The sequence below is a fragment of the Pseudorca crassidens genome, chromosome 2 (assembly GCF_039906515.1).
Source record: "Pseudorca crassidens isolate mPseCra1 chromosome 2, mPseCra1.hap1, whole genome shotgun sequence".
In the NCBI taxonomy this organism is placed as follows: Eukaryota; Metazoa; Chordata; class Mammalia; order Artiodactyla; family Delphinidae; genus Pseudorca; species Pseudorca crassidens.
Genome location: NC_090297.1, coordinates 214072 through 230724, shown reverse-complemented (window position 1 = coordinate 230724; position 16653 = coordinate 214072). Strand labels below are relative to the sequence as shown.

The window sequence follows — 16653 nt, the reverse complement described above, 5'->3', positions numbered from 1 at the left end:
ACTGAGGGTCAGGGCCAGCCCAGCCCCTCCCTGGTGATGACACGGCAGCTTGGTCCTCAGCATCAGGACAGAATCAGGATCACGGTCAAGGGCTGGGGCTGAGGCCAGCGTCACAGCCGTGGTCCACACCCACACTTCCAACTCCTTTGCTATCCACAGGGAGCTTGGACCTCCTGGATGCCACCCCAAGAGTCAGGGATCAGGGCCAAGGTCGGGGGTCTGCGGTCGGGGCCACACCACCCTCCTCCATGCTCACACGGAAGCCTGGTCCTCCGGGACGCCACCCACAAAAAGGTCCATGTCCAGGTTGAGACCGTCAGTGCCACTGGGGCTCTGGCCCAGGACAGGGGTCTCACCGTCCACCGAGAGAGTGCCCTGGCGCCAGTGCCGAGACAGCTCCAGGTGATGCCACCGGCCGGGCTGCACGGGCACTGAGCTGGTCAGCACCGCGGGCCCCGAACCTGTGTCGAACCTGGGGGGCGGGAACAGGCGCTTGGGACAGCCAAACGGAGCCAGGACCACGGGCTGGCCCTGCCCTCCAACCCCCACCCTCAGCCCTGACCCCCCCAACCGCCCGCCACCCACCTGAGCTGCACGCGGCCCCCCAGCAGCGCCAGTGCCAGGAAGTCCTTGCCCCGGGCATTGCCGTTATACAGCAGCAGACCCTGGGGCTCCAGCGCCCGGAATTCAAGCGCCAGACGCAGGGTGTGGTAGGCACGGAGGGTGGGGAAGGCCAGGAAGGAGTGGCCCCCGAAGGCCGGCACGGAGGGGCGTGGTGCTGCAGGAGACGGAGGGGCAGTGGAGGGCACAGAGGACCCGGCTGCCCGGGCTCTGCCTGCCGGTCCGAAACCCCCAACCCTGTCCCCAGCGCTGGGCCAGGGAGTCCAACCGGCCGCTCACCCCAGCCTGGCCCCCCTGCCCGGCCCCCCACTCCCGGTGGCCCGGCCCTCCCCAACCTGGCCCCCTCTGCCTCCCTGCCCCTCCCCCGCGTGGATGACCTTACCCTGCTCGCAGACAGCGCCCCCCCTGCCCGCTGTGCAGCGGCAGGTGAAGTCTCCACCTGAGCCCTGGTCCTGGCAGGTCCCCCCGTGGAGGCAGGGCTGGGAGTCACAGGGCCTTGGGGGCTGCAGGATGCCTGGGGGCGAGGGCCGGTGTGCAGGCATACGGCTAGGGGCAGGGGTGGAGGGTTGGCGCGCGGTGAAGGGCACTGTGATCCTGCTGACGGGCCGGCTTGTGTGACTGGGATAGAGGGCCCGAGGGGTCACAGCTGAAGGTGGCAGGTGGGCCACAGTGGTGGCTCTGGCCGTGGCTGCAGCAGGGGTGGCTCCCGTGAAGAACGCAGGAAACCAGTCTGGGGGTAGGGGAAGCTGTCAGGATCCGCAAGGAGCAGGGATCCCAAGCGCAGTGCGCGGCGTGGGGGACGGAGGGTGGGGACAAGCTGTGGCTGGCGGCCGGACCAGGCTCTCACCGAAGTCCATGAACCGCACGTGTTCCTGCAGAGGCCGCCTCACGCCCAGTGACCGGCGCCTGGATGCCTGGATCTGCCGGACCAGGGCCTGGCACACATCGGGTGCCCTGAAGGCTGTGGCTGGTGGAGGAGGGACCCTGAGCATGGTGGAGGCCAGGGCAGCCCCCCACTTCCCGGAGGGCCTGGGGTGGGGGCTCACTGGGGTCGAAGTGCACATCCACGATGGCTCGGACGGAGTCGCCGGGCCCCAAGTCCCGCAGGCGGACACTTCGAAAGTCCTTCTTAAGGTCCGAGTTCCGGAAGAGATCATCCAGCTGCGGGTGGAGAGTGAGTTAGGGCTCCGGGAAGCTGCCCAGGCTGGACTGTTGGGCCCTCCTTCCGCCCCCACAGCGCTTCTCTGGGTCTGTCCTGGGAAAAAGGCCAGTGGCTGGGTAGGGGCTGCCACCCTGGCCACGGCCCCACACTTACCGCGCTCTCGATGCTCCTGGCCGTCTCCCCAAACAGCTCGGACTTGGGGTCGGCCATCTCCGGCGTGTAGAACAGCTCCTGCCCCTCGACCCCCTCGAGCTCCAGCACACCCTGGAACACCTTGGTGGCTGCGGGGGAGGGAGCAGTGAGGTCCTGCCCGGCACCTGCCTGGCCTCTGGGCCAGCCATGGGCACAGGCCCCAGCAGTGAGCCACGCGGGGTGCAGGGCGGGTGGCGGTTAGTCAGATGGTCATGAGGTTAGTGCGGACCCCAGGGCAGGGCTGGCATCGGTTACCAGACAGACTCCTCGGAGCAGTGCCCCAGGCCGGCTTGCACAGGAAAAACAGGTTAGCCACGGGGTCCTGGGCACCCACGCGTGTGCGGGGGCCGAGAACACACGTTACGTGTGCATGTACTGAATCCCCAAGACCACTTGCACATGTGTGCTAAAATCAGAAGATCACAAAGCCTGGGTGCCCACCTGCTGGACAGGCCTGCGGCCGGGAGGAGAGACAGCATCTCTGGATGTGTCCAGGCCATTCCACACGCTCCACCCAGGCCCCCGGCCACCCACTCACCAGGACAGTTGGAGCCCTCTGCGTCCAGTGAGGGTGTCTTGCCATCTGAGCAGCAGCCCATAGGCGAGTTGTAGCAGGACGCCCTCTCCATGGGTGGCCCGGGGGTCCCAGCGCTGTCTCTCTCAGGGGGCTCGAGTCCTGCGGAGGTGCCATCTGAGCCCAGCCCCAGATGCAGCCCTCCTGGGCCCTGCCCCCACGTCCCGGAGCCTGTGCTCACCTCCTGAGCCAGCCGCACTGGCCTCCAAGTCACCACTCAGCTCCTCGTCGCCGCTCCCATCGGCGCTGCCAGATTCGCCAAAGGCAGATGTGGCGAGGCTGGCTGCCGGGGAGGGGGCCGTGGGAGGCATGGTCAGCACAGGCCTTGCAGCGGTCCTGGGGACGCTGGCAGTGGTCCAAGGTTGCGATGCGGGTCGAGCGGTGCTGCTGGGAGCCGGGGGGAGGGCGCCGGGTGGAGGCAGCAGCACCTTGCTCAGGTCAAGCCCTGAGGGGGCCACAGAGGCAGATGTCGGACGGGGGCCGGAAGTGATGTCTTCTGTAAGGAGAGGAGATTCCAGGTGGCGGGGCCGGTGGTCAGAGCAGGGTCAGGCCTTCCTGGTCAGTCTGGGGCAGTGGGTGAGGGCTTACCCTGGCAAGGGCCGAGGCTCTGGATAGAGATGTCCAAGCCCTGGCGGCAGGCGATGGTCCTCAGCTGGCACTCGTCGCCGTAGGTGACTCCATCTGACCCACAGACCTGGGGCACAGGACACGGATGCTGGGGGGAGGCCCCTCCGCACCCCTCCACCCTCCACACTACCCATCCCTCACCTTGGTAGCATTGGCCCCTGGACAGGCGGGTGTTGGGCATACGCAGTGGGCGGAGCCAGCCTCCTCCACGCAGGACGCCCCGAACTCACAAGGCATCTCAGCACAGGTCTTGGGTGCCGGGGAGTCTGGGGCACAGACACGGGAGAGCCCACTGGCTCAGGAAACCCCGTCCCTATGACGGCCTCATCCCCAGCACAGGGGGCCAGGGGCAGTGCCAGGTCTGGCCCTCACCTGTCTCACAGCCAGCAGGGCCCAGGGCATGGCCGTCTGGACACTGCCCGCACCTGGGTCCGGCCACCCCGGGCTTACAGGAACACAGCCCGGTCATCTGTTCACAGTCGTCCCGCACGGCCCCCTGGGGGTCACAGCTGCAGGCTGGGAGGCAGGAGAAGAGGCTGAGACCTGTGTCCGGCTTCCCCGCGGGCTCCAGGGCCTGGCCCAGCCCCTGCCAGGGGGGATGAGGAAAGCAGGGACAGGGTGGGCAGGCAGCAGTGCTCAGCTGGGGACCGATCGTGGGCCCCGTCACTCACGGGTACAGCCACTCCGGCCATCGGTGACAATGCCACGGAAGTTCCAGAAGCCGGGCTCGCAGCGGTCACACTTGAGGCCCCCCACGCCCGGGCGGCAGGAGCACTGGCCTGTGGCCGGTTCACAGGTGCCACCGTAGGAACCGTGGGGGTTGCACTGGCACGAGCCTGCAAGGCCAGGGCAAGGCAGGGTCACCGCAGCTGCGTGGCTCTGCCTGGCTGCGGGTCAGGGCCAGGCTCGGGTACTCACTAGGGCAGCCGGCCAGGCCCACGCCCCGGGCAGCAGTGATGTTGTCCAGGCAGCAGCCGTAGGGGCTCTGAGCGCAGTGCAGGGGAACCGCAGGCAGCAGCGGGGCCAAGGTGGGGGCTGCAGGGAGGGGCAGGGGTTGAGATGCCAGGCAGGGCCAGACGCTCCACCTGGGCACGGCCCCTCTGCCTCAACCGCCCCCGCCCTCACCACTCAGCCCTCCAGATGCCGGCTCCCACCAGGGCCCATGGGTCTGCAGCTCGGGTCACAGGCGGGAACCCCATACCGCACATGAGAACAATGACGTGTCTGCACCCCGAGTACCAGCAACATGTGAAACGCCCACAGATCGTGGACGTGAAGCCCCGTGCACACACATACAACCAGAGCCACACGCTCGGATTAGCAGGCCTCTGCCAGGTGGCAGGCACACACGTACACCACATTCCCCCGCGCACAGACACACACAGGAGCACTTGTGCGTGCACAAAGATACAACGATTGCCGGTCACCATCAGTCTCCTCCCAGAAGAAAAAGTGCCCGGAGGGTGGGCCTCGCTGGTTCACTGATGCCCCCTTGCACACAGTAGGTGCTCAGTGCACACTTGCTGACTGGCAGGCACACACGTCCACGCACCACAGCTGCACAAATGCGGATATACACTAACAGCACACACTGCAAACACGATACACGTGTTCACACACGCCCACCACAGCATACACGCAACAACTTCGAACAAGACATGGACCCCCACAAGCCTCACACCCGTGGACACACGTACCTTTGAACAGGCACATGTGTGCCCACACACAGCCGGACACGCCCGCACGCCCACTCACCACTGCAGGCTCCCTGGGCCACGACGTACAGCTCTGGCCGCGATTCACACCTGGCCTTCTTCAGCTCACACTCGGTGCGGTAGGTGACCCCGTCCGAGCCGCACACCTGCAGGAAGGGTGTCAGGGCAGGTGTGGGCGGTCACGGCTCCTGCCTCACTGCCCAGTGGGAGTCAGGGGAGGGGGGGCCTCACCGGGCTCCTCAGGACGCTCTGGCAGCTGAAGTCGCAGACGCACGGCCCGTCCTCTGAGTCCTCATCCCAGATGCCGCCTCGCTGCCGGCACAGCTCCTGCCCACACTCACCGTGCTCTCCAGAGCCCGAGCCTCCCGAGCCGCACTCGGCTGTGGGGAGGAGGCCAGGTCATCTCGGGGTCCCGGCCGAGGCTGGCGCCCAGCAGCCCACACCAGCTGCCCCCGAAACCTACCCTGCTCACACGGCCCCGCCCGGGCCTCCTCTATCTGCATCTGCTGCTGGCAGGCCGCCTCGCGGAGCTCGCAGGAACTGCGGTAGGTCACGCCGTCGCTGCCACACACGGGGCCGGGCGGAGGGCGCTCGCACCGGGGACACACGCACCGCCCCGCCGAGCACACGGCCCCGAAGGCGCACACTGTGTCTCCGCAGGTCTCTGCAGAAGGCGGGGCCGGGCGGGGGTCAGCTGATACTGGGTGGAGGAGGCACGGGACCACAGCCCGCCGGGCGCCCCCAGCCCCACTCACGGCAGGGTCCAGCCAAGGCCACGGGACCACAGCCCGCCAGGCGCCCCCAGCCCCACTCACGGCAGGGTCCAGCCGAGGCCACGTGCAGGCTGATCTGGCGTGTGCAGGCGTGCACGTGCAGCTCACACTCGCTGGCATACGTGCGCCCGTCAGAGCCGCACACGGGCTGGGCCGAGGCCACGCACTCGGAGGGGCACACGCAGCGCCCGGTCTCAGCCTCACACAGGGCTCCAAAGCGGCACTGCCCACAGCGGTCTGGGGAGGACGCTCCATCACCACAGTGGCGAGGGCGGCCACCCCCCAGCTAGACCCACTCACCCACCACTGACCACAGGGTCCTCGGCGAGCCACCCGGATCTCCCGCCCAAGGGCGCAGGCCGTAGCCTCCAGCTCGCACGTGCTGCCGTACGTGACGCCGTCGCTGCCACACACAGGATCGTAGATGCCTGAACACGCTCGCTGACACGCACACTCGGCTTCCCCATTCTTCACAGCACACATCGCCCCGAATGGACACTGCACCCCGCGGCACGGGGACGGGGGCTGGTCTGGGGAGAATGTGGGCACTCAGCAGGGTCCCCACCTGCTCTCCCAGGCGACGCGCAAAGCCCCCAGCCCCACGCAGCAGACCCTTTCCCAGGGTGGGGATGGTGTGGGAAGAGTGGACCAGGAGGAGGGCAGGATGCGCAGGACACAGCAGAGAAAGGGACAGACGCGGACACACGTGGGCAGGGACACAGACTCAGACGGCCCCAGGTCCCGGCGTGAGTGTGGGGTGGGGCTGCCCTCTAGACGCAGGAGCGTCTGGACTGGTCTCAGGGGCTGGGGGGAGGGCCAGCTTTACCAGCCCACCCAGGCCACTGACCCTTGACCACCAGCAGCCCTGGGACACCCATGCGTGGGGGCGGGGGTGCTCTCTCTGTGGGGGGAGGAGTCTGCAACCCAGAGCCACACCCAGGGCCACACGGGGGAGGAGGTGTCTGTCCACTTGCTCTGAGGACCGCAAGGCCAGGCAGCAGCGAGCCACCCCCCCCTGCCGCGCGGGGGGCAGACCTCGGGCTGTGGGCTCCTGGCGGCAGGCGCGGTACCTCATCCTGCCAGCAGGTCAGGCTGGAAGACACAAGAGGTGGACCCAAGAGGGAAGGGAGAGCAGAGAAGAGGAAACAGACGCAGAAAGAGAGACCGGAAAGATGGGCAGACCGGCCGACGGGGACGGAGGTAGAGGTGGGCAGAGCCCCAGTCCACTCAGGACGCGCTGTCTCTGCCCATTCCTGGTCCCTCGAAGCCCGACTGAGACGCTGCCTCTAAGGGGGCTGTGTGTCCCAAGAGTGTGGCACCCGGAGGACTTGAGGGCTGTCGGGCAGGTCCCAGGGAGCCTGCCCACGGACCCCTGCCTCTGCCGCACATCCTCCCAGGTGCTGCAGGCACGTCCCTGACAGATGCCACCTCCCCAGAGCCCACTGACGGGCAACAGCCCTGCCAAGGCTCCCCAGAGTGACCAGCTGTCGCCCACAAGCCCAGGGAGGAGAAGCATGACTCAGGATGGAGATGGCATGTGATGACAGGCAGCGGGGACTGCCGGCCCAGCCTGCTCGCAGCACGGAGCCCACCCACGGTGCTCACCACACGGGCCCTGGCGTTTGGCGGGGATGCTGCGCTGCTGCTGACACTCGGCCTGCTGGCGCCAGCAGTCATTGTCATATGTGTGCCCGTCGTGGGCGCACACGGGTTTGTAGGCCCCATCGCAGATGACACGGTCGCAGGAACAGCGGGGGCGGCCTCGGCGGGACAGGCACACGGCACTGAACTTGCACGCCTCTGGGCACTGGTCTGGGGGGGCAAGGAGATCAGAAGAGCCAGAGTACCACGCCAGCCCCCACGCTGGGATGTGCAGGGGACCCACGGGCACACGAGGTGATGAGTGGGGACCCATGAGGCATGCAGGGGAGGGTGGGGACAGGCGGGGCCCTGGGTCATGCAGAGTGCCAGGACGGGGCCCTCCCCCAGGAGCCGCCCACCTCGAGGCTGGCACTGGCCAGAGCGCACTTTCTGGAGGAGGAGGCCTCGGGTGGCCCCGGTTCGGCCCATGATGCAGTCGTTACCGTAGGTAACCCCATCATCCCCACACACGGGCGCCTGCCTCGGAGGGCAGCTCTCTGGCCGCGGGAGCATCTCGGGGCGCCGCGTGCGTGGGTCCACACGGCAGATGAGGCTCAGGTCGTTGAGGGCGCCCTGGCAGGGGTCTGGGGGCGGGAAGGCGGAGGTCAGGGCACTGCCGCAGTGTGCACACACTGACTGAGGTCATGCTACACGCGCAGGGGTAGCGCTCACCGCAAGGGCCGTCGAACTTCTTGAACACGTTTTCCTGGTGGGCACAGGCTTGGCGCAAGAGCTGGCACTCGCTGGGGTAGTCAGTGCCGTCGCTGCCACACACGGGGCCCTCGGGGGCCCCGAGGCACGTGGCAGGGCACAGGCACGTGGCTGTCAGTCCATCTGCGGAGCGCGCACAGGTGCTGCCAAAGCTGCAGGTTACATTGGAGCAGGGGTCCCTGGTCCCTGTGGGCGGAGCAGGGTGGGGTCACACTGGCCGGCGGCCGGCCCTCCGCGCACCCCCTCACCGCAGGCCCCGCCCTCCTCATCCCTCCTCACTCAGGCCCGCTCCAGCCCCGCCCCCGCGCCCCCCCACCCACAGTCCCCGCCCCTCTGCATCCCCCTCACCAAGGCCCCGCCCCGCACTCACCGCAGGGCCCCCGGCGCAGCAGGCGGATGCGCCTCTGCTGGCTGCACTGCGCCCGCTGCAGCTCGCACTCGTTGCTGTAGGTGGAGGCATCCGAGCCGCACACGGGCGCCACCACGCTGGGGCAGGCGCTCTTCTTGCACACGCAGGAGGCTCGGCCCGGTTCCTCCGCGCTGGGCTCGCAGACGGCGCCGAAGCCACACAGCATTCCTCGGCACGCTGCGGGTGGGGCGGAAGACGCGACGGGGTGGGTAGGGGCCCTGCCCCTGCCGCCTCCAGGCCCACGGTCATCATGCACACAGTCCAACGTCCGCACACCTGCCAGGATCTTGCACGGACGGTCACACATGCACATGCGTGCCCACCCATGTTCGTACTGGCGCTCACAGGAACCCCGGGTGCGCCCATCACAGCCAGGGCCTCGTGCCCTCCCCCTCTCAACAACCTCCCTCCCCCGGCAGAGCCTTCTCTGCCCCCGCCCCCTTCAGCCCCGCAACTGTGGAAGGGGCATTGCATCTGCTCCTGACCCACTCCCCACACAGAGGACAGACAGACAGCCCCCAGGCCGACTCTATCACAGGGAATCAGCATCCCCACCTCAAAATCAAAGCCCCTCTTCCGACTGTGACCTACTCCTCAGAACCCCGGACCGCCCCGCCCCCTCCCTGGGAGCTGCTCCAGTGTCCCCGCCCACACCTGGCCCCTGCCACCTCCCCAGGGACCAGCTCCTCTGCCTTTCATGGACCGGCCTGAGGTCATACAGCTGCAGGACAGGGGGTGGGGTTATCTGAGGTCAGGTCACATGCTCCACCCTCGGCCCAGAACCCAGTGCCCTGCCGGCCCCCACCCCTCTCTTTTCACTTCTTCCCCTTCCTGCTTCTCTGGAGGCCTCCCCTCTCCTCAGGCCTGTCCCCACTTGGGTTCTTGTCTGCCCACTCCCCCACCTTCCACGTCCCCACAGCCAGCCTCCCCCAGGTCCGTGCTCTGCTGTGGCTCGTGGCCTCCCAGCTGCAATCTCTCGCTAGGGCCCCGCGGGTACCCACACACCTCATCCTTCCTCACCTATCCTCCTGGGCCCCCACCTCAGGAAATGTCGCCGCCCCCACCCCCTCCCCAGGCCCTGCTGCCCCACCTCACACTCAGCATGACCTCCTCAGGGACCCTAGCACACCGGGCCCTGCGGACCCGACTGTTTTCTTCTTTAAACATTGTAGTTCTCAACTTTGCAGTGTCGCCAGCGCACACGCGCTCACTGAGTTGCAGAGCCGTCAGGACAGGCCCTCCTGGGCACAGTGTCAGGGCAGCGGGCAGGCTGACTCCTCAGGACTCCCACCCAGGGTGACACCCCCATAGGCGGGGCAGGCCCATTACCGGCTGGGGCTGTCTGGATGCAATAAATGTTTAATTGGGTCCATTTATCATTAATAAGTTATGGGGGTCGGGGGGCGCCCCCCATCACCTCCCAGCAGGCTCAGGCAGGGGGGCAGGAGGAAGCAGCCTCAACTCCGAGGGGTCTGGAGCAGCACAGGCAGCTGGCGCTGTCACCATAGCAACAGCCCACCCCAGGCTCCCGCGAGTCTGTCTGGGAATCCCTGCCCCCACCCCCCACGGGCTGAGTGAACGGGGGCTGGAGGCAAGGGCGGGGCCAGCATGGATACCCCAGGCTGAACTCCCTGCAGACCCCCCCCCCCCCCGTCCTCCCCCGACCTCATCTGGGCACCCACGCAGATGCTTCATCAGATCCTGGAGCCAGGCTGCCCCACCTGCATTCACCCGCCAAGTGACAGTGGGCAAGTTACAGCCTCGCCCTACCTCAGCATCTCCTCCAGTGAATGGGGACAATAGAACCTACCCTCCAGGGTTGTTGTGAGGCTAAATGGGCCAATACCTGCAAAGGCTTGGAGAGGCCCAGCACTCCACTCTGGGCCGGGTGGGGGGTCAGCCACTGCGATGACTAGAGCAGTACGAGCTGCTAGCATATGGGGCATCCCTTGTCCTGGTTCAACACTTTGTCTACTCATAGCCCCTCTCCTCACTTTCCGTCTCCCGCGGTCTCCTTCTCTCTCCCCTTAGCACTTCCTCTCACTTTCAGCCCTCACTTGCCCAAGGCCCTGGGGACCCCCAGGCCAAACCCAGGGGCACTTGCCCCGTCTGGCTGGCTGCTCTATCTGGCTTCAATTGGACCTGCTGATCAAGGTCTTTCCCAGGGTCCTGACCCCATGGCCGAGGACCTGGTCACCGCACTGCCCCTCGGGCTCAAGCCTCTCTCTCTCTCTGGTCACCCTGGTCCAGCCGGACACCACCCAAGGTCCTGACCCCTGGGCCAAGGACACCTACTCCTCTATGACCAGTAGGTTCCTCGTCCTCCAAGACTTGCACCCTCATCATGCAGGCTGCCCCTCCTTAGCGCAGGTGGAGCGCCCAGAGACCTGCAAGCTTCCCGGCCCTTGAGCGTCACCTCTGGGGCTCTGCCATGCTTGCCCTCCTGAAGGAGCCTCACTCCTTCCTTGCCCAAGGCTCCCTCACAGTGTGCGATGCCGGAGGCGGTGGTGGCTTTTTATAGCCTCCGCCGGTTGGAGTGGGTATATTTAACTCTCTCCCCAGACCTGGGTAGGTTGGAGGATGGAGCGCGTGCCCTGAGCCCTGCCTGTGACCAAGAATGTGCTGTGTGTGCGCCTGGGAGGGATGACGATGGTCATGTGGGGTAGCTGTCCCGAAATGTGTGATGGGATCCGAGGGCAGGTGCGGGGCCCGTGTGGAAGGCTGTGGGGCGCGCCAATGCATGTGTGAAGGAAAAGAGACACAGCAGGCCTTGGGGCTTGAGGAGAGAAGGCTGAGGACGCTGGGAGAGAGGAAGGTGTTTAAATCCAGCCAGCTCCAGGCCTCTTGTCCACAGCCTATGAGAGGCTCAGTCCTGGGCCCAAACCCCCAGCCCAGTGCAGACCTGCGCCCTCCCATGGCCCATCCCATGTATGGACAGCCCTCTGTGTACTTCCAGGGACCTGGGCCGTGCCTGCCCAGCAGGGGGCCCAGGCACTGAAAGCAGACCTGGGAGCAGCCCCCTCTCCCAAGAGGACCCCAGGCCACCCCTTTCCCCTGCCCTCCGGAGGCACTGACAGCTTCCTCTCTTCCCCGCTCACATTAGCTTAATTACAGCAGCCCCCCAGGGAGGCCGGGCCCCAGCCCACAGAGCAGGTCAAGGAGGCCAGGCCCAGCCTGCTCAGTCCAGGAACAGACCCGCCCATCCCTCCTCAGACAGCTGCTGCTGGTCCTGCTGAGGCCCTCTCCCCGAGCCCCTGGCCCCCCACGCCCTCTGTACACATCTTCTGACCCATCTCTCAACCCGTGGGCTCCAGCACTAAGTCAGTCCCAACTTTGAGGCCAAGGTGGGGCCAGGCCCAGGGACTGCGGACCCCAGGTTCCCTTTGCTGTCCACCACTGTGGACTCCCCAGGAAGGATCCAGGTTCCCTCATCCAGCCTCCTCCTGCTCCAGACACAGCTACATGTCTGATGTACACGCCCCAAGAATGACCCCCTGACCACCAAGAGTGCCACCGCCCCTCCAGGCACAGATTGCCAAGCTCAGTCTGTCACCAATTGAGCCCTCACTCACCATCCGGAGGCGTTGGGGGCACTGGCGTGAAGTGGGTCCCAGGTTTGTCTGGAAAAAAACAAATCTCCAAGTCAGGCAACCCCCGCCCCCACTCCCCAGCCCGAGCCAGTCCTTCCATAGCCTGTCCCATTGTCCAGCCTGGAAGGGTCACCCCTGCCTGCACACATCCCTTCCCTGGCTTTCCTCTGCCCCTCTGGCTGTATCATCATGGTCTGACACCTGTCAGGGAGGCCCAGTGGCAGGAGTGTGGGCAGCCACCTATTCCCGAGATGAGCCCCAGGTCCTGCCAAAGCCCCCATTCCCAGCGTAGCCAGCTGCCCCCAACCCCCCCCCAACGAAAGTTGTCTCTGCAGCTCAGGATGTGGGCCGGCCCCTGCCCCCCCCCCCAGCCCACAGACAGCCTTCGGGGGGCCCAGGCATCCAGAGAACGACCCAGGTGTTCCCAGAAGATGCAGCGGCCCATCTGAGCCACGTCACAGCTGGTGGCCTCTCTGTGACCCTGCCTGTCCCCTAATCTTTGGTGGCTGAGGCAGGGGACCTCAGCGAGCAGACAGGCAGGGTCACCTGGGCCCAGGAGGCTGCCACACCCACAGACGTACAGTTGTTCAGGAAGAGTAGCACCGCGAAGCCGAGCGTGGCGGTGGCCAGGAGGATCAGGCAGACGTTACAGGGGATCATGAAATATCGCACCAGCAGGGAGAGCCCGCGCCGCTGCCGGGGGTCCCGCTCCAGCGGCAGTGGAGGCATGGCCCGGGATCCTCAGCCCCCACTCTTGAGGCGTGGGGGTCCTCACGGGGTGCCCTTGGGCCTCTTCGGTGCCACTCGCCCCATTCTTGGACCCCTGGGCCAGTTGACAGCAGCTATATTCTCAAAGTTCAGCTCCAGTCACAGCTGGGGAGTGGGGGGGCGCCAGGCCCCCTCCACAGCCCTTGAGGCTCATAAAGGGAGGTGTGCAGAATTCTCCCGGAGTCGAAATCCCAAGTTTGGGCTCGGAGGGAGGTGGACGAGGAACCGAGGGCCAGCACCACCCCTGCCGTCCACACCGGCCAGGGCCTGGGCCGGAGGCGCCAGCAGCTCTCCGCGGGGCTCGGGCTTCGCGGAGCCAGCCTCGGGGAGTCGCGCAGCCCCGGATCGTGCCCGCGCGGCCGCCCAGGAGAAGTCGGTCCGAGTGGGAAGGGCGGCGAGCGGCCCCTCGCCCGGGACTCGGCGGGTCCCGGCTGCTCGGTCCCCGGCAGAGGCGGGAGCGGCGACGGCTGCGAGCGGGAGGGGCGAGCGCGCCTCCGGAGAGAGAGAAGAAAGAGCCGGCCGCGGAGGGCCGCGCCCGCTCCCCGCGCCCAGGCCGGGGCCGAGGCGGTGAGTGAGGGGCGAGGGGCGCCGCGGAGGGAGGGCGGGGAGCTGAGACAAAGGAAGACGCCTCCGGGGACCCCAGCGTCCGCGGGGAGTCGCGGCTCGCGCCGCAAGGAGCATCGGGCGGATGAGGACGGGAGGGCGACGGCACAAAAGACAACGCAGAGGCTGCGGGCGCTGGGGGTCGGCTGGGGGCACCGGGGCTGGAAGGGCGCGGCGGCCGGGGAGGGCGCAGAGGTGGGGCGCTGGGGCTGCGGAGGGTGCAGGTCGGGATGGGGGCTGGGGTCGGGGCCGGAGATGAGGGGGAGCGGAGGCTGGCGCTGGAGAGAAGGCACGTGTGAGGTCGGGGTGGGGGGCTGCGGAGTGGGGTCGAGTAGGTGGGCGGGACAGGGTCCCCTCCCGCTCCCACCCGGCTGGGCTGGGCTGGGCTGTGCGTGTGAGCGGCGGCGCGGCGGAGTGTCCGAGGGTCTGTCTGTGTCCCCGCAGGGGGGATCGACCTGCACGAAGGACCCGGTTTCTGGGCTGCGGTCTGCGTGCTACCGCGTGTGCGTGTCAATGTCTCTGCCCCCGCTGGCGCGACCCCGGCACTGTGGGGGTAGCGTCTCCAGGTACATACACACAGGTGGGGAGTAGGCTGGGCTCAATTCAGAGGGTGCGCCACCCCTCCCTAGGACCTGACAGCAGCACCTCAAACCATCCGCACACCCCCAACTCGCGTCCGCGAGGTGACAGGATCATGCAAATGAGTCCCATGTAAATGAGCATTATGCAAATACTCGCGGGGCTCCAGGTCCAGACCGCAAGCCTGGAGCGCCCCCCAGAGACCTTCCGGGAACGTCGAGACCCTGACGTCACAGCGGGCCAGGGCGCGCGGCCCACCTGGGACTCCCGTCCTCCCCATCACGTGTGCAGCTGCCTCACAAACATGTCCCTGGAGTCCTCCCACACACACCTCGCTCACTCCCTGCTCGTCAAGCACCTGCCAGCCAGCACCCAGTTCTTCAGGTCCATCTCCTTGGACTCCTTTCAGTCCTGCGCCCAGACACACTAGTACCAAATCCTAACAGGGTCAGCCCACCCTGTCCGGTCCCCAATCATCCACAGCAGGGGTCTTCAAACCTCTTGGAGCCCTGGAACCTGAGGGTCTACTGAAACCTTGCAGGAAAAGTCAATACACAAAGTGGTCCCCCCCACCCCGGGCCGCGATGGACACAGAGTAGCAATCTGTCAGCCCACCTGGAGACCCTGCCCCTGGCTGGCCTCACTGTCTCCTCAGGGGAGCCTCCCACCCCCTCACCTCACCTCACCACACCCTGGCACTGCCCACACCACACTGAGAGTGGCAATGCCCCGGACTTGGAGCACCCAGGGCAGGGTCTGACTTTTTATCTCCTCCGGGCAGAGCTTGGCCCACAGCCCAGAACTTGGTGTGGTGAGCCCAGGCAGTGACACATTTCCCATTTACTTCTCACTGCAGCCCCCAGGACTGCAGTTGGAATCCCTCCACTCAGGGAGGGGCCCACAGACAGTGCCAGGGTTTAAACCACAGACGTACGCACTGAGCACACACCCGCACAGGAACCCTGTCTGCTGCTGCCACTGCAGCTTGGGACATCATGGGTGGGCCCTGCTGGAGGAGGGGAGGCAAGGGGACCGGAGTGTGGGAGGGGCAAGCCCTGGGATCAGGGGGAGCCCGTGCCGGCAGGGCAGGCCTCCCCCAGGCAGAGACCCTGGACTCTGCCAGCAAATGGGCTGGACTTAGGGCTCACGTGGTGGTGGCGGCGGCGCGCAAGGCCTGTCAGGTCTGGCCTGGGGAAAGGGGACCCGCATGCAGCCCAGTCCCTCCCAGCCTCAGCCCGAGCCTGAGCCCCCACAGGGCTTGGATGCCTTCAGAGAGACAAAGGGCCATTGAGGCCTCAGAGCCAGCTGGGGGAGGGGAGCTCAGGCTACCCGGGCTATTTTGGGATCTTCAGACTCAAAATCATTCAGCCCTGACCAGGCCACGCAGGCTCAGACCCCAGGAACAGAGGGTGCTCCGAGCCAAGAATCGGCCCCCCTCTGGGTTTACACACAGCAACATGCTACTGCTCACATGTGTACACACGCACTCGATGTCCCAGGTCTCACGTACGCAGATACATGTACACCCACTCACTCAAGTCTGCACAGGCACTGGGTGTCACACACTCACCTGCGTGCATACACACTGCACGCCCTCATGCAATGCAAAACTTGCCCCTCAGTCACACAGCACACACTGGGCGTGCCCCCAAGTACACGGTGTGGTTGCGCCCCTCCAGGTGCTTCCCTGAGAAGGAAGATGGGGAATAGAGTCTAGAGAGGATGGGAAGTCCTACCTACTGGCCCCCCGCCGACCCCTTTCTTACGCAGATGACCCCTCCCTCACTCCGGAGGGGCCGGGCCCAGCTCCCCCGGAAAGGAGGGGGTGGGGGTGGGGCGGCACCGCCCTCCCGGCGGCGAGCACACTCCGCGCGTGCGCACACACCTTTAATGTCGGGCCTCGCGGCCGGCGGCGCCTCGGCTGGTCCCGCGCAGCGCGCGGTCCGCCTGTCCCCACCGCCGGGACCTCAAGGGTATCCCGCTTGTGTGTGAAGCGCATCGAACAGTCGAGCGCCGGCCGCCAGGCGGCCCGGAGTCACAGGTGTCTGGCCGCCCCGGTGGGGGAGGGGAAGAGGACGGGGCAGGGCGGCCCCTTCCCCCAGCCCCGGCCTCCTGGTGTCTGGTCTCAGGCTACGGCCGTCCCCTCCCCCTCGGCCTCAGCAGACAATGGGCGTTTCACGGCGGGACGTCGCTGCTGGACCCGGGCCCGCCGCTGGGAAGGAGGCGGCGTCCAGCCCGGGCCCCGATCGCCGCCTCAGGTGAGGCCGAGGCCGGGAGGCGCCCAGGTTTGAGTCCGCTGGCTGTGTGCCCACCCACCAGCCCCGCGGGCAGGGCCCACACTCTGCCGGTTAGCCGGCGCCGCCGGGCGGTGGGATTGAGTGAGAGTTCGGGGACGGGGCTCAGCAGGGCCAGCTCGTAGGGTGGCGACCGCTGGCGGCTTGGACGGCAGCTGCGGCCGCTGACCCCTGGCTTCCCTCCTCCCTCATTACTCAGCCTTCACCCTGCCCGGGGCCCAGCCTCCCTCAGCAGCCCGTCTGAGCTCCTCCGGGGGTAGGCGCAGTGCAGGAGGTGTGTCCCGAGTCGGGTCGGATTTCTGCACCCTGGGGGGTTACCCTGTGACAGAGAGAGCACTAGGGGTCGGGGGGTGGGGGTGGGGGGGTTATCTGTACAGAGACCCGAAGGATGGGG

The 16653-nt window shown here is 66.9% G+C and overlaps 1 protein-coding gene across 13 annotated transcripts in view; it reads right to left on the bottom strand.

Annotated features, from left to right (window-relative positions):
• Positions 1–16653, bottom strand: part of AGRN (agrin) — a 32565-nt gene that overhangs the window by 6247 nt on the left and 9665 nt on the right. For 6 of the 13 annotated variants that reach the window (XR_010937605.1, XM_067716472.1, XM_067716487.1 and 3 more), the window contains exons 3-25: positions 11998–12045; positions 8387–8602; positions 7978–8202; positions 7665–7889; positions 7270–7476; positions 5976–6194; positions 5647–5901; positions 5355–5555; positions 5123–5271; positions 4932–5037; positions 4095–4211; positions 3848–4012; positions 3549–3692; positions 3318–3442; positions 3138–3243; positions 2731–3045; positions 2514–2651; positions 1937–2064; positions 1668–1782; positions 1469–1588; positions 1004–1351; positions 586–778; positions 257–472 (exon numbers count right to left, since the gene is read on the bottom strand). Coding sequence is in view for 12 of the 13 variants with exons in the window: in XM_067716472.1 (XP_067572573.1) it covers positions 257–472; positions 586–778; positions 1004–1351; positions 1469–1588; positions 1668–1782; positions 1937–2064; positions 2514–2651; positions 2731–3045; positions 3138–3243; positions 3318–3442; positions 3549–3692; positions 3848–4012; positions 4095–4211; positions 4932–5037; positions 5123–5271; positions 5355–5555; positions 5647–5901; positions 5976–6194; positions 7270–7476; positions 7665–7889; positions 7978–8202; positions 8387–8602; positions 11998–12045 (4081 nt within the window). In the remaining variant the exon portion in view is untranslated. Of the gene's footprint in view, positions 1–256; positions 473–585; positions 779–1003; positions 1352–1468; positions 1589–1667; positions 1783–1936; positions 2065–2513; positions 2652–2730; positions 3046–3137; positions 3244–3317; positions 3443–3548; positions 3693–3847; positions 4013–4094; positions 4212–4931; positions 5038–5122; positions 5272–5354; positions 5556–5646; positions 5902–5975; positions 6195–7269; positions 7477–7664; positions 7890–7977; positions 8203–8386; positions 8603–11997; positions 12046–12596; positions 12890–16653 lie in introns of those variants that run through there. The other 7 variants (XM_067716519.1, XM_067716536.1, XM_067716546.1 and 4 more) reach the window with 4 other exon arrangements.